At 34.8% G+C, this 23,741-nt stretch overlaps 3 protein-coding genes across 5 annotated transcripts; 1 reads left to right on the top strand and 2 right to left on the bottom strand.

Annotated features, from left to right (window-relative positions):
- Nucleotides 1–7,986: 7,986 nt before the first annotated feature.
- LOC104803100 (LRR receptor-like serine/threonine-protein kinase RCH1) lies at nt 7,987–11,731 on the bottom strand. Its single transcript, XM_010526977.1, has 2 exons — nt 8,743–11,731; nt 7,987–8,564 (listed from the first exon to the last, which is right to left on the bottom strand). The coding sequence occupies exons 1-2, from the start codon at nt 11,642–11,644 to the stop codon at nt 7,987–7,989; spliced, it is 3,480 nt and encodes a 1,159-aa protein (XP_010525279.1). The 5' UTR covers nt 11,645–11,731.
- Nucleotides 11,732–14,120: 2,389 nt separating this feature from the next.
- On the top strand, nt 14,121–16,266 carry LOC104802683 (pentatricopeptide repeat-containing protein At5g48910). Its single transcript, XM_010526398.2, has one exon. It carries the CDS (start codon nt 14,190–14,192, stop codon nt 16,137–16,139), a length of 1,950 nt encoding a protein of 649 aa, XP_010524700.1. The 5' UTR covers nt 14,121–14,189; the 3' UTR covers nt 16,140–16,266.
- A 1,623-nt stretch (nt 16,267–17,889) lies between these two features.
- LOC104802681 (sterol 3-beta-glucosyltransferase UGT80A2-like) lies at nt 17,890–22,445 on the bottom strand. Of its 3 annotated transcripts, XM_010526396.1 has the most exons (15): nt 22,319–22,445; nt 21,969–22,232; nt 21,456–21,646; nt 20,937–21,179; nt 20,667–20,778; nt 20,349–20,519; nt 20,062–20,125; nt 19,924–19,981; nt 19,646–19,823; nt 19,387–19,517; nt 19,107–19,209; nt 18,948–19,024; nt 18,759–18,806; nt 18,514–18,663; nt 17,890–18,364 (listed from the first exon to the last, which is right to left on the bottom strand). In XM_010526396.1, the coding sequence occupies exons 2-15, from the start codon at nt 22,159–22,161 to the stop codon at nt 18,191–18,193; spliced, it is 1,893 nt and encodes a 630-aa protein (XP_010524698.1). In that variant the 5' UTR covers nt 22,162–22,232; nt 22,319–22,445; the 3' UTR covers nt 17,890–18,190. The 3 variants fall into 3 exon arrangements, with proteins under 3 accessions (XP_010524698.1, XP_010524699.1, XP_010524697.1); XM_010526397.1 differs by having other exon boundaries at nt 18,456–18,663; nt 21,969–22,445; XM_010526395.1 differs by having other exon boundaries at nt 21,969–22,445.
- Nucleotides 22,446–23,741: the final 1,296 nt, after the last annotated feature.

Here is a 23,741-nt window from a genome sequence, read left to right as displayed (position 1 = left end):
TATTTTTTTATTAAAATATAATACTAAAAAATAATATCAAATCATAACACTAAACAAAATTATCATACATATATATATATATATTAGAGTTTTATATAATTTTTAATGAGGATATTTTAGTTTTTTTGTCAAAACGCCGGAAACCGCTACCAAAACGCAAGTTAGATGTTGCGATTAGAAAACACAAGTTTGGATGCGATTGCGGGTGGTTGCGGTTCAACCAGTCAGTTTTTCAATCGCCTGCTACCGCCGGAAATCGCAACCGCTCTATTTGCGGTAGTGGCGGTGCAACCAGTCGTCCCCTCAGTAGATTTATATAGAAAAAATATTCGAATATTTTGCATTTATAACACCCGAATCCAAATTTTGTATAATATGAAGGGTATTTTTTTTAATTTTTTGAACAGTTTGTAATATTTAGTGTATTTATATTTTATTCTGTAAATGATAATTCATATATATATATATACACACATTAATTAACTAACCATATTAGTTAGTTCCTTCAAAGAAAGTCATAGGGATATATATAAACGCTGGAACGTAATTAATGTTGTTGTTAATTTAAACACTCCCTCCGTTTGTTAATAGATGATGTTTAAGAGGATATATTTTGTTACTTAATAGATGTGGTTCTAGATTTTTTTTTAAAAAGTTCCAAATTTAACTTCGAATTTAATGAAATAGAGTATTAATGAGATATAATTTAACGAGGATATATATGATTTTTTTTATAGTTTCTTAAAAATTTAAAACGTCAATTATTGAGAAACGGAGGGTATAGTCCGTTTATGAAAGAATGTAGTTATATATTTTTTTCAAGATTTTTAAATATATAAAAAAATTATATATATCTTTATTAAATCACATCCCTATCAATATTTTATTAAAGTTTAATGTTTTTAATTGAAGATAAAATTATAATTTTTCTTTTTAAAATCTAAAACGTTAACTATTTAGTAACAAAAATAACATTTTGTATAACTACATTTATTTTGAAAGGGAGTAATAAATAATAATTACTGACACAAAGATAGTTTTTAATTTGTGTTTGTCATGTGAAAAAGCCATCAAAAGAATATATATATATATATATATATAAAGTGTTATACATAAGCCTCGCCTACAAAAGCACTTTTTAAAAAAAAAAAAAAAGTTTTACAAAAATTAAAAGTATGTTTTTGGGTTGGTGGGGCGTTTCGTGCATGGTTCCCTCGAGGTTTCAGCTTTGCCCGCAATATATAAAGAGAAGGCTTGACACTTGAGTTTTGAACCCTAACCCAGACAAAACACATACATATATACACACGTCTTTACACACACACACACACACATATATATATACACTTTGATCTTTATAAAGTTTGTAAGGATATGGGGAGTGGTGGATCGTGGAAATGCCTGTTCAGCTTCTTCGACTGCTTCAAGATATGGTTTCATCGGCGGGGGGGGGGGGAAGATAGTTTTTAATTTGTGTTTGTCATGTGAAAAAGCCATCAAAAGAATATATATATATATATATATATAAAGTGTTATACATAAGCCTCGCCTACAAAAGCACTTTTTAAAAAAAAAAAAAAAGTTTTACAAAAATTAAAAGTATGTTTTTGGGTTGGTGGGGCGTTTCGTGCATGGTTCCCTCGAGGTTTCAGCTTTGCCCGCAATATATAAAGAGAAGGCTTGACACTTGAGTTTTGAACCCTAACCCAGACAAAACACATACATATATACACACGTCTTTACACACACACACACACACATATATATATACACTTTGATCTTTATAAAGTTTGTAAGGATATGGGGAGTGGTGGATCGTGGAAATGCCTGTTCAGCTTCTTCGACTGCTTCAAGATATGGTTTCATCGGCGGCGGAGATCGAACGGATCCGCGGCTGAAGACGACGGACCTTACGGCGTTGGAGGAGCCGAAGACTACGAGGCCAATTTCTACAACTGGTACGTGGTCGAGCCCGCCATTAACCGGAGAGCCTCTGACTTCATCCGAAGGTTCCACGAGAGCCGTGGTTGATGATATTATGAGCAAAATAGTTGAACCCTTCTTCTTCTACGGTTGTAATTGTTTGGCTATTATCGGTAGACGAATCTATATATTGTTTTTAGGGTTTTTAATTTTATATGTGTGCGATCTCAATAAGTTCAAAGGATTATATATATTTGTTCTGAAATTTTAGCCCATGTATTATAACTTACGTAAATCTACGATTATGTTGCATATAACCTTTTTGTATGGAGTCGGACCAAATAAAAAAAAATCGAATCCTAACAAATACCGAAATCGTATTCGGATTTCATCAAATCCGTTTAAATATTTTGTGTTTTAATTTGTTCGGTTCTCTCGCTAAACTCGATAAATACAAATTAATATAAACACTAATTGAAGAAATTAATTAGTTTTGAGTTAATATACGGAAATGTAATATTGACACATTCGTTTATCACGTTCAATGGCCGAACCAGATATATATATAGCTTCGTATATAATTTATCTTGCATGGATTGTAATATATAGCAATTTGTTTAGTCCAAGATGCCAAGAACAATAAAGGATTTTGCATGTACAGGGGAAGTTTATTCTCGAGGTAATTTACACAGATGGAAAGTAATTAATTAAAAAAAACTACATTAAATTATTCCATTACAAAATATAGCTATTACTTATTTTATTATAGTTATAAAATGAAAATAAAACTAACGAGACAAATGAAAAATGTTACAAAAGATTATTATGTTGTAGTCGCCATGGTTCATTCATCCAAGCCGAATAATTAAAAATTAGACATAGTTTCGGTCATAAAATGGAATTAGACTGTGGATTCTTATATATAGATGGCTTTTAGACTTTTAATTGAATAGTATAGTAATTAATCCATTATTTAAATCTTTTATATCCTATGATATTTAAACAAAACACCATTGTGTATGCTTCTCAACCTAAAAAAGTTAATAAAGTAAAACATTCAGGATAAAAATATTTCTCAAAATTTATATTCTCATAATATATCGAATTAGTAATCTGACTATAACATATAATGAATTTAAATATAAGATGAATCAAAATTTAAGATGGTTTCTTTTTCCAAAAAAAAAAAAATGTAAACTAAGTGAAAATAACAATTATATGTAAGTTCTAAAATTAATCATTTTTGTTTTCATTTTTCATTTCGTTTCGCATTCTCGTTAACTTTGTTATCCCTCTTGTGCTTTAGAAGAAAAAACTGTGTAAATACGAATAAATGCTCAGAGTATCAACAAATTCGAAAAATACAAATTAATGGAATAAATTGTGTGTGTGTGTATATATATATATATATATATATGCTTTTGTAGCTTATATTATATATTATTAGATAAATAAATATAAGGTTGGGGGTGTCCGAAACTTTAAGACAGCTTGAAGGCACTGCTTGGTGGTTAAGTATCCATAGACCCTTCTTGCAATCTGGGAACTTCATGTCCTTTGTTTTATTTTTTTTTAACTTGTGCCTTCTATGTACTTTATTTCCTTTTTTTACTTTCCCTTTCTTTTTTTAATAATAATAATAATAATACTAAAATAGATGGCATATATATGTGTATATATTATGATTGTTTTTTAAATGATAAAAATGTTAAACTATAATCTTTCGGACATGGAATAGATGGCATATATAAATGATAAAAGTGTTAAACTATAATAGATGGCATATATATATATATATATATATATATATATATAACAGATGGCATATAGAGTTTTTGTGACGCTTCAAACATATTTTTTAAATATAAATAAATTTCTTTGAAATTGTAATTTAAGGATTAGAATGCATAATTTAAATAAAATAACAAAATATGACTATATATCCATATCAATAAATCATGTGATTTCAATTTTTAATATATATATATATTAGAGTTAATAATTCCCGGCTATTAATTTGTGTTGATGGTCTGTATTCTATTCAACATCTACTCTTATTCCACTATTGAATGAACGAAAAGTAATAAAAAAATTAAAATTATTAGAATTTATAGATCCACTTTGTTATATTCCACCTAATATTAGATACATTCGATTCCTTTCCCACTCGAAAATTTATTTAATTTTACCAAAAAAAAATTATTTAATTTTGTTTTTTTTTCACAAAATATTTTTAAAAAAAAAATAGCTAAATGGCAAAGGAGCACGAACCGAGTCCTCAAGTACATAGACGTACAAGCTGTAGCGACGCCTTTCTTCGCAAAGAAATATCTTCAAATCTCGCACTTTATAATTTTATATGTATATGCCAATCATTGATTCTTTGAACATCAACAAACCATATATATATTTAGATGCATATAAAAAATTAATTATTTAATTTTGATCATTGTAAACGTAATTTTGTATGGGGCCATTATAAAAAATACACCAACTTTACTATTCATACTTCAACACATACCTTCTCCAGATGTGACCATTTGATCCAAAATATAGTATGGTCACATGTTGATGTCATTGTTCGTAACGTTAAATTTATGATGTTTTAATCAAATAATTAGTAAGATATACAAGATATGAATATAATGAATTACTGAGATCACCATAAATTTAACATTATAATCAATAAAATCAACATGTGACCATACTATATTTTGGATCAAATGGGTCACATGATCACAGGTGAAAAAGGGTATGTGTTGAAGTAGTAATATCAAAATAAATGTATTTTTGATATAATGGCATTTTGTATAGACAGTTTGTATTATATAAACAGGCATTATATCAAAAATACCCTTAAAATGCTACTTCTACTTCAACACCTACCCTTGTGACCATGTGACCAATGTGACCGAAACATAGTATGGTCACATTTTGATTTTTATCGATTATAACGTTAAATTTATGATGTTTTAATCAAATGATTAGTAAGATATACAAGATATGAACATAATGAATTAGTGTGATCACCATAAATTTAACGTTATAATCGATAAAAATCAAAATGTGACCATACTATATTTCGGTCACATTGATTACATGTGACCAGGGTAGGTCTTGAAGTAGAAGTAGCATTTTAAGGGTATTTTTGATAATGCCCCATATAAACACTCTAATATTATAGTAGAATTTTAACCAACCGTAGACTTGAAAAGAAGATGCTACCCATAACCAAATTCACACTAACTTCAAATATTATATTTGTAACAGAAACTTGGGATAAAATAAATGTTTGTATTTAAAGTGTTATAATCTGGTTTTTTATGATTTGCTAATTAAAGAGTAAGAAAGCTTGAACAAATTGAAATTTTTAATCCACAAAATCTTTGTTTTTCTGTGGAATATTGGGTATATAATGTCATTGTGCTACTTCCAATCTTATTTTCAATCTACATACATACATATATATATATATATATATATATATGTATATATATATATTAAAAAAAAAAAGTTAAAAGCGATGCAAAAAGTGAACACTTTTGGTTCTCGACAGCTTCACTCGGGGAAGGCAAAATATATCTTTTTAGGCGGAGAAGGAATAAAAGATTTTGACTGTACCATATTAAATTATTAATAAACTTATTTTTTTTGTTCGAAAAAATAAAAATTATTACAAACTTATTTTAAATTGTCTAAAAACGTATTAAACTATCAAGTGTTTTTCAATTCACTAAAATCCATACTTCAATGTTAATATCAATAGAATTTATTATTTTCATCTACATAATATCATATCACATATGTACCATTGAAAATTTAAAAGTTTTATAGTTATAACTTGTTTTTAAATTTAAATATATAATTTGAGTCCTTCTATTGTCATGGATTACGGTTTAAAAGTTTTTCTTGCACTTATACATTATGGGAGAAATAATTATAAATAAAAACATAAAGATTTTAGATATGGAAACCTTTGATTAACTTTCGGATTATAAAAAAAATTAATGAATTTATATTTCAAAATGAAATAAGTAAATCAGAATTGAAGAGTGAAAAGGCCCATTGGTTTGATTTGCACGCAAAAGCTTTTATTTACATGGGTCTATATATTGAGACCATTCGCTTTATTATGTTCCCTTCATCAATCATTATTCAACCATATATATAAAGCTTTAAAAAATGAATAAATTACTATTATTTGAAAGGTAAATATAATTTTCAAGTCCCCTTATTTATATTTATAAGGGATGAAGTGAAAATTTAGGTTGAATAAGAAAAAAAAATGAATCAAAACAAAATATAAATAGGTCTAATGTAAAAATCAACTCGATATCATTATTTTAAAATAAATTATCGAATTCAATTAGAATTTAATTTGGACATGAAGCAACGGGAGAAGATCGAATCAAAATGGAAATTATTTAATAAAAATATAATTTAAACAAAATCTAAATATGCATGTGTATATTTTTAATTCCTTTTATTTTTTTAAAAATTTTGTTGACATGGTAAGATTTTGATGATGTGGCATTTTTGGTGATGTGCACAATGTCTCACCATTCATTCCTGATTTGGTACCACTTTGGTAAATTCAGTTATTTTTCTGATATTTTGAACAGATACAAATACTTATATATCGTTTTTTGTACAAATATTTATTTCATTTTTTTTTAATTTATAGTTTTTATGGGATTTTCTCTTATATTAACGAGGTGATTTACAAACTTTAAATTTCTTATTTTAAAAAAGAATATGTACAGTGCATCATACTGTTTCTTATTATTGGAAAAATCTAACAATCAATGAGGAAATATAAATAACTTACACAACATACAATAATATCATATCTATATAAAAAGCAATTGTTTTTGGAAAGTCACATATATAATAGCATATACATATTTCCCTGTGTGTGTATAGGAGACATATATATAGAGAGATACATAATATTCACAAAGACTCCAAAATCGCAATATATATATATATATATATATATATAAACAGAGAGAAGTAGTTTTGAGCTTAGATCTCCAAAAAATAAAATGTCCAAGACTTCAGTCGCGATGGTCGCTCTCATTGTCATGGCGCTTATCTCATGTAATTCATCTCCTCTCCTCATATTTTCCTCTTTGATTACTGTAAAAAAATTTATTAATTTACTAATTATTAGGGTTTCCGATATATGATTTGTTTTCGTTTCAATTATTTCCCCATTCGTTTTTCTTTATTTTAGAAAAATTATATCGGCTCGATATTTATATTGGATTTGGTTTTGTTGGAGTTTTATTTGAGTTTGATTAGATTTGAAAACGAATACGTGTTATATATTCGGATGGGATATAGTTTTATTAATGTTGAGCCTATATATATATATATATATATGTGTGTGTGTGTGTGTGTGTCAGTGTGTGTGAATATTGATGAAGAGAGAGAGAGAGAGAGAGTGTGTAAAATGCGTGGGGATGGTTGCTTGCAGGTCAAGCAAGTGCGTTGGGTCCGGTCACAGTGGCGTGCATCGGACCGTGCTCGAGGAAGTGCTCGGACTCATGCAACTCCAAGTTCCACTTTGGCAAGGGAGGAGTTTGCGTCGGATCCCAATGCTGCTGCAATGTTGTCCATTCCCTATCCCCTTCTTCTCTATCATCTTTAATTAATTAAAGACTTTAAAATCCGATTATATAATAATATTGCTTTTATATAATATATTCCCATTGATACATTGGCATTTTATAATAACAAAAACACATATATAGCTCCTTTTTTTTTGTTATATATGGTGTGCTATCGTTCAGTTTTCCTTTGTTATTATATGTCAATGGGCCCATAAATCTTCCCTCAAAATTAGGGTTTGTAATTGTAACAGAGCCATGAGACCGAGACCGAGACCGAGACCATCAGTTTTTCATCATTTTATAACCTTTTTTTTTAAAATATGATGTATTTTATAAAAATAAAAATATCGCAAATAATGGAGACGCACGGTACCAAAATAAATATTAGATTAAAAAAATATTATATATAAATAAAAACATCATAATTATTTTTATTGGTTTCTAAAAATTACGTTTTGAACAAATACCGAATTTTTCGATCTGGGAAACTTCCCCTCGCTCTCATCAATTTGAGGCCCGGCTTTGCAACAGAGGAAGAAGAAGAGTATATCAACGAAGAAGCCGAGAAACTATTGCTGTTACTTGTCGCGTAAGCAACCGATTTCTTCGTCACAGATGATGCTGGATCCTTCTGTTCTCGCCGTTTATCGTCAGCGTTACAGCTCCCTGAGCAAATACTCTCGTCGATTCCCGTTCCGATCTTCGAGGTCTCGTCCCGATCTTGCCGAATCTCATAGAGCATTACGGCCACGTCCTTCATCGTGGGCCTGCCTTCAGGCGAAGGGTTCACGCAGAGGAGCGCAACGCCGAGTGTCTGCAACATTTCTTCGATCTCTGGTTCGGGCTTTGACTGCAAACCCTTTTCCAGAACTTCGACTCCTCTGATTTTTTTGACCCAATCCACAATGTGGAGACCTTCTGGTATGGTCGGATCTATCGGTTGCTTCCCTGTTAGTACTTCAAGAACCACGACTCCGTAGCTGTATACGTCGCTTTTCTCGGTTATTTTCAGTGAATATCCGTATTCTGCAACGCGGAAAAACCCGGGTTATGAGAACATGTAATGTTTTTTCCATGAATGGGCTTGTTCAAGAATCTGCTAAAGGTTCGGACTTCGGAAAGATTTCTGATATAACTCGACATTTTCAGACAAATTCCTAACGGAGAAGCCATTCTTTATGTTTTGGTAAGAAATGAAACCAACCTGGAGCTATGTAGCCGTAGGAGCCGGCAACAGTGTTGGAAGAACGAGCGAAATCTCCATCATCGACAAGCTTGGCAAGCCCGAAATCCGCGATATAAGGTTCGAAATCGGGACCGATCAGTATATTGTTGGCCTTGATGTCTCGGTGAACGATCGGAGGAACACAGTCATGGTGCAAGTAAGCCAAACCCTGAGCCGAGCCGAGGATAATCCGATATCGAAGCTCCCATCCTAAGCTGCAGATACAGCTCCTCTCGTGAAGCAGACTGCCTAAACTTCCGTTCGACATGTAATCGTACATGAGAAGTCTCGTGTTTCGGTTCCAACAGCATCCTAGGAACCGGACGATGTTCTTGTGTCTGATGGACCCGAGAGTTTTCACCTCGGCCGAGAACGAATCCCGAACTCCCGAATTCCGAGTTTTCTCAGTCTGGATATCGTATCTCGTGGCAACTGTCGTCGGCCAAAGCTTCTTTACGGCGATGACTTCTCCATTCGGCATTTCTGCTCGGTAAACTATCCCCGAGCAACCTTTTCCTATGACATTGCTCTCTATCAGACACTTCAGCACATGTTCAACACTGAAAGTGAGCTTCTGGAATGGAGTGAACTGCCATGTCCAGAGATCTCCTCCAATCTCCGATTCATTATCATTACGAATCATTTGTCTTGCCCTTATTACCGCCAAGATTCCCAATACAGCAAGAACTACAGTCAAGCTGATCAAAAGCCCTAAGGCAATCTTGATTCTCTGAGAACGAACGAAACTTGTATTTCGCTGCATATTCAACTTCGTGCCATTGCTGAAGTAACATGACCTGAATCCTCTGGGACAGAGTCCACGGTTTCCTTCGATCTCTGCTGCTGATAACTGTCTGAACAACTTGCTGTCTGGAAGATACCCCGAGAATCTGTTGTAAGAGATGTTCAGAGACACCAGATTTTCGAGGCTGGATAACGCAAAAAGATCACCCGAAAGCATGTTGTGTGAAAGGTCTAGCAAGGATAGCTTGTTAAGTGCTGAAACCCTAAGCGGGATGAATCCGTCTAACGAGTTCCAACTCAGATTGAGGGCGATGTCTAGATCTTCGATGTCGAAGAGCTCTTCCGGTATGGTTCCTGAGAGGTTATTACTGCTGAGATCAAGAAGCTGAAGATTCGAGCAGTGGCCGAGAGATGAAGGGATTGATCCGGAGAAGGAGTTCTTGCTAAGTATGAGCCTGTTGAGCGAAACGAGCTGCCCGAGATTCTCTGGAATCTTACCGGTGAACCCATTTGCAGAAACATCGAGCACTTGAAGCTTTGTCAGAGAAGATAAAGAGGCGGGAAGCGAACCTCGAAGAGTGTTGTTGCTCAAGTTCAGCATCTGTAGCTGTCTGCAATTGCCTATCTCCTCAGGAACTGTACCGAAAAGGTTGTTTTCAGACAGGTCTAGGAAGCTAAGGTTTTGGAGAAACCCTATTTCTTTCGGGATTTCTCCGCTTAATCTGTTATTGACGAGCCTTAATCTGACAAGAGATGTGCAGTTGCCGATCTCAGAAGGGATGACACCAGAAATGTCATTTGAGATGAGCAAAATCTTTGTCAGATTTCGAAGCTGAAACAATCCGGGAGGTAAGCTTCCGGTAAGAGAGTTTTGAGACAAGTCCATAGCTTGCAGATTCTGACAACCTCCCAACTCTGTCGGAATGCTTCCTTCGAGCTTGTTCTGCCATCCGAAGAAGGTGTTAAGCTCCTTGAGCAGACCAATCTCTGGCGGAATCGTACCCGAAATCTGATTAGCATCGACCTGCAACTGCACGAGGCGTGTACAGTTGCTTAGAACTGAAGGTATCGAACCCGAGATGTTGTTGTTGCTAAGCATCAGTTCTTGGAGATTCGATAAGTTACCGAACGATCGAGGAATCGTTCCTGAGAAATAGTTCAACGAGAGATCGAGGGCATTCAAGCTTTTCATATATCCAATCTCCTCAGGGATAGGACCATGAAGATTGTTCTGCCATAGCAGCATCTTCTCCAAGTTCTGAAGCTGACCCAGTTCTCGTGGAAGTGAACCCGACAGCTCGTTTTCGTACAGAAACAAATCAATCAAAGCCAAGCAATTTCCGAGTTCTCTCGGGATTTCACCAGAGAGCTTAGCTGTGTATACAGATATAGTTTGAAGCTTGTTGAGTTTACCTAAAGAGGAAGGTAAAGAACCAGAAATCTCCGTAGCTGCAAGGCCTAAAACCTTCAGATTCCGACAATTTCCGATCTCCTCTGGAATCTTTCCGGAAAGTTCCACATTCCCTCCTGCTCTGATGCTCTCAAGATTCCATAAATTCCCGAGCTCCGGCGGGAGATTCCCGGTTAAGTAATTATCAAATATCAACAGATTCTTGAGGCTGATACAGTCTCCGAGCTCAGCTGGAATCTTGCCCGTGATCCGATTCGAGTTCAAAACCAAGTCTTGGAGATTCTTGAGCTTCCCAATGGTGGAGGGGATTTCTCCGACAAGACCGTTGGAACTCAGATCAATAACCCTAAGTGAAGTACAGTCCCCAATGTCCGGGGAGATACTTCCGGTGAGATTGGCGCCGGAGATGACGAGTCTTTGAAGAGAGTGGAAAACGGAGATGTTTGGAGGGAAAGGTAAAGCTATCTGGACAGAGACGACATTGATCTCTGTGACAACGTTGCCGGAGGAACAAGTGACGAACCGCCATTGACAAGGGTTGGGATCTGAAGGATTCCACCCAGAGAAATCTGACGGTAGCGAGATTGAGCTGTGAACCCATGAAACTAATGCGGCGACTTCATCGTTCGCCAAAGCCTGAGAGACAAAAACAGAGGAAACTATGAAGAAGAAGAAGAAGAAGAAGGTGAAACAGGAACGAGTTAAGGATTTTCTCGGAATCGGCATTTGCAGAACGAGATTTTCTCTGGCTCTCAAATCCAAAACCAGCCTTCTCGTTTCTGCATCGATTTGGGTTTCTCTCTCTCTCTCTCTCTCTCTTAGGGTTTAGGGAAGTTTTTCTTTAGAGACAAGCAAGAGAAGATAGTGTAAGGACTTCATTGCCCTGCCATCTTCTTTCACCTCGGGGTTCCGCTCTTTGCCTCAGGGTTTAATTAGGATTATTTATAATCTTTAATTTTCCCTTAACCTTGTTTACACTCACCCTTTCCCATGATAATTATAGTTCAAAATATATTCTAATATTGCATTTTTAACGAATTAAATTTGCGGAAACAAAATAAAATAGGTTTTAATAATTTTTGAAAAAGTGAACTAAAATACGATTTTCTGAATTATTTAAAATACTATGACTAAGAGCTTAAGATACAAGGCTAATTAGGAGAAAAGCCATGTGGGTTTGCATTGTTTTCCTCAATTTAGTCAGAATTAAGGATTGGTTTGTTTTCGAGACTTGAGCCTAATGTCTCTTAAAGATTCTTTCTTTTTCACTAATTTAAATAAAAACCTTTTTATTTTCTAACTTGGCACCCAATTTTCAATATGTTATAGACTTCATATGATATGTTCTATTTAAAAAATATATAAAAAAATTGACATATTATAAAACTATTACTATAGAATACCTATATATATATGCACACTATATATTATAATTTTTTTATAATTTCATATTTAAAAAATATAATATATAAAGTATATTTTTTATAACACATGTTCATAAAAAAATATTCCCCAACACCATTATTGAAAAAAAAGGTCTCAAATGTATATTAAAAATTCAATAATAAAAGAGGTGGACCGTGCATTATCCTCAATTTGCGTGAAAATTTCCACTATACATATTTTCCTTTTTTTTTATTGTTTAATTTATTTTTAAAACTCTTTTCCCGTTCCCTAAGAGTTTGGTATGGCCAAAATTATTACTTGGTTAGAGGTGATCGGTGCGTCCACATTAACCAAGATTCAACACACATGCAACATCATACACCTAATTAGTATATATAATTAAAGTTTCAATACATAGAGGTGGATGTGTATATATATGTACATTTAGGCTATGATTAAAGATAGATTTCTTTTTAAAAAAAATTCAATTCTATAATAAGAATTTGAAATTTTAATTTGGTAATATAATTAAAGATATTTTTCGGTTTGATATGCTCTAAAATCCTTACAAAATTATTTCCTAGATCGATCGTTACTAACATCTACTCAAATATTAAATTTTAATTAAGTTTTACATATTTTGATATTGATAATAAACAGTGGTCACTTAATTTCGAATTAATCCCATTTTTCTACTCAAGTCTCAATTTTTTTATATTCCGTTTTTTTAATAAAAAAATTATAGAAAATAGTTACTAATTTCTCCCGCTAAGCTAAGTAATTTATAATAATTTAACAAACATGTTAGTACAAAACATTAAGAGCAAATGTGGGCAGACACAAACCTAGAATTCAAATAAAAGTATACAATCAAGGTGGTCTAATTATTAAAGTAAATTAAATTAATATATATGGATATAATATTAGCCCAAAGTTCTAGGCATATGACCTTGGAACGCTTCCCACGTATGGAATCCTATATAATTTACGCATTCCATTTTTTATTTATTATTTAGTATTTTAATTTTTTTTTCTTTTGTTTTGTCAAAGCCCTAATTACGAGTCCCCTATGGCATTACCCTATCTTTCTTTTTTGTTTGCTAAAGAAGAAAAAAGATTAATCTTTAATTATTTGTTTGCTTCGAGCTTTGTGCATTTCCATTTGCTTTTATTCTTTTCATTTTAATTAAAAAAAAAAGTGATAATGGGCCATAATTGCAGGCCCAAAATATTCAATGGTTTGGAAGATCGTTCGGATATTTTGGGTTTTAATTGTCTAAATTTCATTATTTTTAATTTGATTATTATTATTATTATTATTATTATTATGTAAAAACAATTATTATTCATTTTTATATTGGTTTATTCCGATCAATTTAGACTCAAAACTCGAAATCCAACGCGGTTCTATAAAAAAAATAACGGGTTTTAGATCTAAGTTTTTCGATAAAAAATTGAATTTTCGGTCGGATTCAATTCGAGTTTTGTACTGATTCGAAAGCCTAATATTTTTTTTTAAAAAAATTAATAAAAAATAATTTTATAAAACAATTTGAACAAATCGATTCCTCCCGATTCAAGATCGAAATACATAGAGATGGACTTTGTGGTTGATTATATAGATAAAAAAAATCAGACCGGTAAGAGGTCGAATTCGAAACCCTCGAACCAAGTATAGGACCGGACCGAACCGATTGACACTTCCTATTTAGTAACCAGCGGTCCAGGCCCACTGGGTTTCTTCTGTTTAGACTTAAAGACTCCAGATGATCTAGAGGCTTATGTCTTATCGGCAAATATCTCTTGCTAGTATGATTAGTAACCCAAGAGCCACACGATCAACCATTTCTTCCGTTTCCCTCCAACGTAACGAACTCGATTCTCTATGAATCTGACTCAGACTCTCTTCCCCGCCGGCGGAAGCTCTCCGGCGCCGGCTCCTTCTCCGTCGCACCCATCCTCGCTTTTTCCTCAGATCGCCAGGTGCCGAACCATGAGAGACCTCGCTCAAGTCCACGCCGCCTTCATCAAAACAGGGCAAATAAACGACACTCTCGCCGCCGCTGAGATCCTCCGCTTCTGCGCCACTTCCGACCGTTTTCACCGAGATCTCGAGTATGCCCACAAGATTTTCAAGCAGATGCGACAACCCAATTGTTTTTCCTGGAACACCATGATCAGGGGATTCAGTGAGAGCGACGAAGACGAAGCGGTCACTGCAATTACGCTCTTCTGTGAGATGATCGGCCATGTATTCGTGGGACCGAATCGTTTCACGTTTCCTTCTGTGCTGAAGGCGTGTGCGAAGACTGGGAAGATTCGGGAAGGTAAGCAAATTCATGGGTTGGCGCTGAAATTCGGATTGGATGGTGATGAGTTCGTGATGAGCAATCTCGTTAGGATGTATGTGATGTGTGATCTGATGAAGGATGCTCGCGTACTGTTCTATAAGAACATCATAGAACAGGATCGCCATGGTGATATGGTGACGGATAAAAGGAGGCGAGACGGTGAGGTGGTTTTGTGGAATGTGATGATCGATGGATACGTAAGACTTGGAGATTTCAAGGCTGCAAGAATGCTGTTCGATAAAATGCGTCAAAGAAGCGTTGTTTCTTGGAACACTATGATATCGGGTTATTCGCAAAATGGGTTCCTCAAGGAAGCCGTAGAGATTTTCCAGGAGATGCAGAGCGGAGAAATTCGTCCAAATTACGTTACTTTACTCAGTGTTCTTCCTGCCATCTCACGACTCGGATCACTAGAACTAGGAGAGTGGATACATTTATACGCAGAGAAGAACGGGATTGAGATCGACGATGTACTAGGCTCTGCTTTGATCGACATGTACTCAAAGTGCGGAATCATCGAGAAAGCGGTTCATGTATTCGAGAGATTACCTCGAAAGAACGCGATTACTTGGAGCGCCATGATCAATGGATTCGCTATGCACGGCCAAGCAAACGAAGCTATCGACTGTTTCCACGAAATGGAGGAAGCAAGTGTTCGACCCAGTGATGTTGTCTACATTGGCCTGCTGACAGCTTGTAGCCATGCCGGGTTTGTAGAACAAGGCAGGAGATTTTTCAGCCACATGCTGAATGTTTCGGGATTGGAGCCAAGAATCGAACATTACGGATGTATGGTCGATCTATTAGGTCGTTCAGGTCATCTAAAAGAAGCCGAGGAGCTTATACTGAACATGCCCATGAAACCAGACGACGTTATATGGAAAGCCCTCCTCGGTGCCTGCAAGATTCACGGGAATATCGAGATGGGAGAGCGAGTAGCCGGAGCTCTGATGGAAATGGCGCCTCATGACAGCGGAGCTTACGTCGCGTTATCGAACATGTACGCCTCTCGGGGGAATTGGGCGGCGGTTTCGGACATGAGGGTGAGAATGAAGGAGATGGATATAAGAAAAGATCCCGGGTCAAGCTGGATCGACATCGATGGCGCGGTGCACGAGTTTCTCGTGGAAGATGAATCCCACCCGAGATCCGAGGAAATCCGCTCGATGCTTCTAGAAATCTCGGAGAAGTTGCGATCGGTCGGGTACAGACCGATCACCACACAGGTTCTTCTGAACTTGGACGAGGAAGACAAGGAGAATGCTCTGTATCACCACAGCGAGAGGATTGCCGTGGCGTTCGGGTTGATCAGCGCAAAGGCAGGCGCTTCGTTACGGATTGTGAAGAACCTACGCATCTGTGAAGACTGCCACTCGTCATTTAAACTGATCTCGAAGGTCTACGGGAGACATATCACCGTAAGGGACAGGAAACGCTTTCACCATTTCAAGGATGGCTCCTGCTCTTGCCTGGATTTCTGGTGAAATTTCAAATTGAAAAATGATGATGTTTGTATTATTTGTATAATAAATAAGAATTAATTGGTAGAACAGATGATTTGTTTTTCGAAAAAATTAGGGAAAATGGCAAATAAATATATCAATTTGTTAATTTCTTACTCGTAAATACATCAACTTGTAATCTCCCAACAAAATACATCAATTCGCAATTTTCTGGCAAATTAGTACACAGACACTAACACCGTTAACTTTGTAACAGATTCCGATGAACGGTGTTGACGTGACTCGCCGGATTTTCCACGTTAGCACCACATGTCAAACATTTTTCCACGTCATTACAAAATTGAAATTAAAATTAACTTTATTTAAAATAAAAATAATTTTAAAATAATTTTAAAATAATTAAAATTTAAAATTTATAAAAATTATAAAATTACAAATTTGAAAAAATAAATTTTAAATTAAATTCAAAAAATTCAAAATTAAAATTTAAAAAGAAATATTAAAAAAAATAAAACTTTAAATTTCAAAACTAAAATATATACACATATATACATAAATTTACACAAATATATATAAACATATATACACACATAAATAAAAATATATATATATATACATATTTTAGTTTGTAAACATATATACACACATGAAATATATATACATATATATAAAATATATATTTTTGTAAACATATATACACACATAAAATACATATACATATATGTATATGTATATATATTTTATGTGTGTATATATGTTTACAAACTAAAATATGTATATATATATATATATATCAATTTACAAAAAAATATATATATATATACATATTTATATGTGTATATATGTTTATATATATTTGTGTAAATTTATGTATATATGTATATATACATTTTAGTTTTGAAATTTAAAGTTTTATTTTTTTTTAAAAAATTATTTTTAAATTATTTTTATTTTAAATGAATTTAATTTTAATTTTAATTTTTTTAATGACGTGGAAAAATGTTTGACATGTGGCGCTGACGTGGAAAATCCGGCGAGCCACGTCAGCACCGTTCACCGGAATCTGTTACAAAGTTAACGGTGTTCCGGTGAGTCAGGTCAGCACCGTTCACCGGAATCTGTTACAAAGTTAACGGTGTTAGTGTTTGTGTACTAATTTGCCAGAAAATTGCGAATTGATGTATTTTGTTGGGAGATTACAAATGCATGTATTTACGAATAAGAAATTAACAAATTGATGTATTTATTTGCCATTTTTCCGATCTGTTACAAAGTTAACGGTGTTCCGGTGAGTCAGGTCAGCACCGTTCACCGGAATCTGTTACAAAGTTAACGGTGTTAGTGTTTGTGTACTAATTTGCCAGAAAATTGCGAATTGATGTATTTTGTTGGGAGATTACAAATGCATGTATTTACGAATAAGAAATTAACAAATTGATGTATTTATTTGCCATTTTTCCGAAAAATTTATAATCTTTTTTCTCCATGTTCTATCAAAAAAGTTTTTTTTTACAATATTTTAAATTTTCTGTGTATTTAGTATACTTTGTATATTAATCTAAGATTTTGAGATTATTTTGTATAATAAATAAGAATTAATTGGAAGAATAGATAATAAATGTGTCCACCATTATTAATTCAATTCATATTTAACACAAGATAAAATTACTTTCCCAATTTAAAAAAAATCATATACATTCTCATTAAATCAAATTCGTTAATATGTTTACTTACAAATGAAATTGAAAATTTTCTTAGAAAATCATAAAAATAAAATAAAAAATATTCACATTTATTCTCCAGTGACAATGGCCCTGTAAAGCCTTCAACTAAACTCTGGAAGGACAAACAATTAAACAAACCATATCCAATCCACACAACAGCGCACATGGATAAAAAACATTGCCATTAGAAAGAGAAACACAAAAAACCATACATAACATAAAAAAAACCTAAGCTAAGCTCTGTATTATCAGTGTTCTTCTCGAGAGAGAGCATGAGATTTCAATGGAGGGAAAAAAGAAGTGAAAAGAAGAGGGAACCCGAGAGAGAGAGAGCATACAAGGAGATTCTTAAGAACAGCCAAAGCATCTTCTGATGGAGAGGAAGCTGGAATGGTCGGGAGCTGGATCAGACAGGAGGCTAGGGTTCTTGCTCGGGAGATGTCTGAAGAACGCCTTCACGGCTCCATTCACTCCGTCCTCGTTCTCCATTGCCTTCGCCAGTTCCTCCGCAGAGCTTTTCACCTGCCACATTTATCCATTCAAGCCATTTTACATCCAGGATTCAGGACCAGTCCATACATACGATTTCAGACAACGATGTATCGATATTTACGGGCATACTGTCTGGAAGATCCGGGATTTCTTAAGTTCCTCAGAGAATATTTACTTGCCTTGGGGTCAAGCATGAAGTTTATCGCGCCTTCCAGCTTATGAAGGGAGAATTCGTCCACCGGTATCGGGGCTGGCCCTACTCCTCTGGCATGAACTCTGTCTCCCCAGAAGGGTTGGTCCCCGAAGAAAGGCACGATGGTGGTCGGGCACTGCATTCAACACGAAGGCACAAAAAAGACTCTTATAGAAGACGGGATTCGTCCTAAAAAAAGCAAAAAATAAAATAAAATACAATGCCCGTTACCGCAGCTTTGAGACCAGCAGCCGTTGTTCCAGCACCACCATGATGAACCTTAAAAAGTGAACAAGGAAAGGAAAAAAGAGACAGTGTGACAAACAACAAACCAGTTCTAAGAAACATGACAGAAAGAAAAAAAAAACAAGGGTTCTTAGGAACAAAGACAGTGAAGAGAATAAGGTTACAAAACATTACCACAGCCTTGCATCTGGGGAAGAGCCAGTCATGTGGGACATTATCCAACAAGTACACAAAGTCCTTGGGCTCTTTCACTGTAAACATTCTTATATCTTATACCAGACAGGAAAAACACAAAGGTAAGAAATGGAGAATGAGACATATATTTAGACCTACAGTTTCCGAGGCCGCCCCATCCTTTATTGATGATTCCTCTCTGTTTAGTTCTTTGAAGCGCCTCCACGATGATTTCGGTCATCTTCTCTGGTTCTTGAACAGGCTACCCCAACAAAGGACAAGAAGAGAGAATCTTTCATAATTATGTATGAAGTGCTTCAGAGGTTCTTTTGCGAGGTATAGTCCTCGTATTTCTCATAATTCCGACTTGTTTGCATTACTTGATAAAAGGAGATTGATTCGTGATATGAAGGAAAAAAAACAGTGAAAACTAACTCACAAGACTACCGAAACCGATATAAATTGGCTTGTCACCGGCTTCAAGCCATTCCACAAGTTCTGCAGGAGGTTCATAATTCGAAGCAAGATCAAGGAAGCAAAATCCCACTACATCAATCTTCGGTCCCCAATCTGCGAAAACAATTTATTTAATTATTTATAAAAAAAAAAAAACTTTAAGGAGCTGACCCTTTCTTTGCAAGCTTCCATGGAAGAAATGGTGTTTACATCAACAGAATAAACTAAGGTTGATAAACTACCTTTCGGCTTAGGAACAAGATGAGGGCTCCACATGTATCCATGAGGTATATTAGAATCAGAGGCTTGTGAGCCACTGAGATACGTAACAGGCCGTAGCTTCAGCTTCTTTTTCCTAAGGTCGTTTATCATGTCTCTTATCCCGAGCCATATCAATGAATCCACAATCTGATACGAGAGCTGGTACGACATTGAAAAAAAATTAGATTTACTTAGATGCAAAATCAAATTTTTAATAGCAAAATACTATCCGGTAATCTCTGTATCGACAAGGACTCACTCTGTATCCTGCTGGCTGCTTAACGCGTGACAAAGGGTGGGGAAACTCACTAGTTGGCCTGGATCACCGTTATTACAAATCTCATAAGACCGATAACAAAAATGTAACGGAAACAATAATTCAGCCAGAGTTACTTACGTCCATGGCATGGTGAAAAAGATGTGAATTGGTATTCTCAGCGCTTCCGCCACATGGGTATGTCCTAAGATGGCATTTCCAAAGATTATTTACAACAAGAAGTAACTCGAAACATCCAAGACAGTGGTACATAAATCATACACACGTAAGTTCTTCCAGACACCTTCTAAACAGAGTTGAGCTCTACACTATCTAATTCTTGTGTCCCCTCTAAGGTGCACATCCCGAGATGATAACGAAGTTATACACAGAAACTAGCGAGTTATTCAGCAGTTGCAAAGACTAACCATAAGCTGGAGGATTGGCAATAATCGCATCGGCTTTGAAGGGTATTCCAGAATCAGGATCAGGATCTTTACAAGCTGGAAGCAGAGAGTATATGATCTCCTTTATTTGATTTCGTTGGATAGGAATCTCTGAAGGTCCTGACGGCAAAAAACCTTTGTTCTTAACCATGTCTGCACACAAGATAGCATTTCGGCCAGAAAACTCAATTCAAGCTAAGCTAGGTTCACCACAATGTTAAATGAAACATTAACTGAAAACAAAAATGAGGGAACCGAGCATGATTGACGAAAGGATGGGAATGTTTGGAAGATACATACAACCGGCTAGAACTTTTGGATCACCGCCTAGCGGATAGAACTCCAATCCGGCAGTCAAAACAAACTCCTTAAAATTTGCATGTGTTGCAAGTCTAACTCGATGTCCATATTCCTGCATAAGAAAACCTCAAAAAATTATTTTGGGCTACTGCATATTCTTATTAAATTGCTAGATCATAATCTTATGTGCATGAATGATTAGAAGAACAATATACCATAATCACATTTAAAGGAAAAAAAATTGTGCCCGAATGGAGATTATGTGACAACCTGAAGGCGTTTGCCTATGGCAACGAAAGGTTGAACATCACCTCGTGTCCCGACAATAAGCATTACAATTTGGAGGGGGGGAATGTCCTGAAGGTCAACCCCATCAATAGAATCTTCGTTAGCATGCCCGTTTTCCGGCTCTTCGGGTTTAACCCCGAGAGCATTGGGAACAACGTCTGCTGGAACTTCAAACTCGACTGTCCCATCATCTTTCACGGTAGCCATACGGTTCAGTAATTTAAGCTGCAAAAATTGCAAATTTCAGAAAGATTGAACATTCGGGGAAAAACAATTCTAAATTGTTCAGAGAAGTTCTGTATACTATTTTGGTAAAACAGAGACTAGCAATGCCTGAAAAAGCTGGAACAATCAGAAGAGTCTAGACAGGAGTGAATGATTTACATACAATAACTATAAATGGAATATATAAGCAGACATATGTCAGTTTGTAACCAAGATAGGGTAAGATGCTGAATTTGAACACCAATACTGTGGAAACAGTTAAGAACAACCTCGTACCTTCTTGTTGACAGAGATTTTGTCATCAAATATCTTTGCTGCATCCTCAGCAAGAATGTGAGGAACCCTTTGTCTCTCGGTCTTCGATTTATCCAACTTAGGATTGCTCGAAGATGATTCCGCCTTCTCGCTGCATGAAGAACTCTCTGCCGGCAACGTCCTCACCCGGACAATGCCTCTCGGACCAGAATCTGAAACATCAAATGAACGGTTTCCCATATGTAGAAATCATCATCTGATCAGAGTTCTTAATCCAATGAATCAAATTCTTTATTCCTAAAGCTCCTCCGGCCCAGAAATGAACTTCAACAGAATCGAAGTATCGTCACCGGGAAATGGACAAAATCTTGAATTTGATTCCTAATCCAGCCGCAAGAACAGGATACGCGGCCGCCAGCCAAAGGCATCGACAGTAAACCAAAATCATTTCTACCAAACTTCCTTCAAGAACACCGAGAAACCAAACCCAAGTACAAACAGAAACAAACACAAAATGGGCAACAGCAGACAAACCTGAAGATTCAGCCACACCGTTGTCCGAAGCAACAGTTGCCGCTTTGCTCTCCAACTGTTCAGAACCATTGATGCAATTACCGACTCCAATCTCCCGCTCGATCTTCACCGAAACTCGTTCCGAACTCGACGAAGAAGAGGACGATGAAGAAGAAAGCCGACGACTATCCGCCATCGAATTCTCCAGCGACATCTACCTCCACCGACGACCCAGATCCTCCCTTCGCTTACTCCGTTATCCGATAAAAATACGTTTTCTTTTTCCTAATTTCGAAATCTCTGTAAGCATGTTTGGAATCCGAGAAAGTGAGGGAAAATCATTAAAGTAGAGAGGGGGAGAAAGATTATACGATTCTTTCCTTCTTGCTTTTCTTGAACTCTGGAGGCGTCGAGAGAGAGAGAGAGAGCGAGGAGAGACGCGTTCGGGTTAAGTGAGTCGACTCGACGCGTCTGTCTATGGCTCGTGATGGTTCGCTCTTCGCTTTTAGGATGAAATCTCGGACCACGGATTTAAATTGTCCGAATGATGGGCATTTTCGTCATTTTATATTTTCTCGGAATATAACTGAAATCAAAGATCCTTTAAACGCTGCCGTTCAGGATAGCGACTTTTCCGTCATGTCGTCAATGTATTTTCCCCTTCTAATAAATGTTTATAATTTATTTTATTTTGGAAAAAAATGGTTTTCCAGCACTCCTAATATGGATTTAGTTATGTTAAAAATAAATAATAAATATTAAAAATAGGAAAAAAGGAAAGAAAAAAAAAACAGAAAGAGTAGTTGCAGTCACGAGGGAATGCAAGCTCGGTTTAGCTGTTTTGTCCTTTTTTACGCTAATCTTTCCGCTTTATAAAATGAAACACAATTAGATTTATTTAGGTAGAGGAGCAAAACAATTAATTTTTATTTTCTTTTTCCAAATTATACATCTCAACAAATAATATTTAAATTAAATTTGACATAAGTAATTCAATTTGTTATTATTTTTATTAAACTAAATTAATAAAATTTCAATAGAGTTGATGAAAACTAATATCGAAGTTATTTTCTAATTATGAGAATCTATTTGGATTGGATATCAATATTAAAGATTTCGTTAATATCAAATTCCGAAGCGTTACATTAAATTCTATATCACGTTTGAGATAAATATATATATATCATAATCGCCATCAAGTAAGCTCGTCTCGTTCATTCACTTTAGATTCAATCCACTGATTATTACTATTTAATTTATCAACGAAGCAACATAACGTGAAACAATTATTAAATATGAATACCTGATCAATATTATTGCTTCGTCATCAAAATTTAAATACAAATAATTGACCTAGAAAAATTTATTACCTAAATATTAATATTAATAGTTAATAAAAAAAATAGAGAACACTAATTTAGTTCTATTACAATATATATATATATATACAAACACATTCTTATTTATATACTTTAGATTAAAATTAGTAAAAATGATACATATATATTCAATATTACTAAGCTAGTTTCATTCATGTAGATTTGGAGAGAATAAAATAATGGAAAAATTTACCAAAACATACCGGTAAAGATCGACATAAATAAGATATCCGATATTTTTTAGATATCTGTATTCATATCCGATTTATAAAAATATATAATTTTACTATTCGTATCCGATCCATATATTTTGAATATCCGCAGTTTCAAATATCCGGAAAAATGTGGATATTTAAATATCCATATTCGATTTAAAATATGGTAACAATGAAAAATAAAATTTTAAAACCTCAAA

The sequence above is a fragment of the Tarenaya hassleriana genome, unplaced genomic scaffold (genome assembly GCF_000463585.1).
Source record: "Tarenaya hassleriana unplaced genomic scaffold, ASM46358v1 Cleome8, whole genome shotgun sequence".
Lineage (NCBI taxonomy): Eukaryota > Viridiplantae > Streptophyta > Magnoliopsida > Brassicales > Cleomaceae > Tarenaya > Tarenaya hassleriana.
This window is presented reverse-complemented; position numbering and strand designations above follow the sequence as displayed.

Bases quoted from the DNA above. Each gene is read 5' to 3' on its own strand.
- LOC104802683 (XM_010526398.2), top strand. From the start codon at position 14,190: ATGAATCTGACTCAGACTCTCTTCCCCGCCGGCGGAAGCTCTCCGGCG.
- LOC104802681 (XM_010526395.1), bottom strand. From the start codon at position 22,161: ATGTCGCTGGAGAATTCGATGGCGGATAGTCGTCGGCTTTCTTCTTCA. The intron at 19,210-19,386 runs GTGAGTTAGTTT...TTGTTGGGGTAG, and splicing joins ATATCGGTTTCGGTAGTCTT to CCTGTTCAAGAACCAGAGAA. The intron at 18,365-18,513 runs GCAAGTAAATAT...TAAATGTGGCAG, and splicing joins ACTTCATGCTTGACCCCAAG to GTGAAAAGCTCTGCGGAGGA.
- LOC104803100 (XM_010526977.1), bottom strand. From the start codon at position 11,644: ATGCCGATTCCGAGAAAATCCTTAACTCGTTCCTGTTTCACCTTCTTC. The intron at 8,565-8,742 runs GTTGGTTTCATT...TCCGCGTTGCAG, and splicing joins CTACGGCTACATAGCTCCAG to AATACGGATATTCACTGAAA.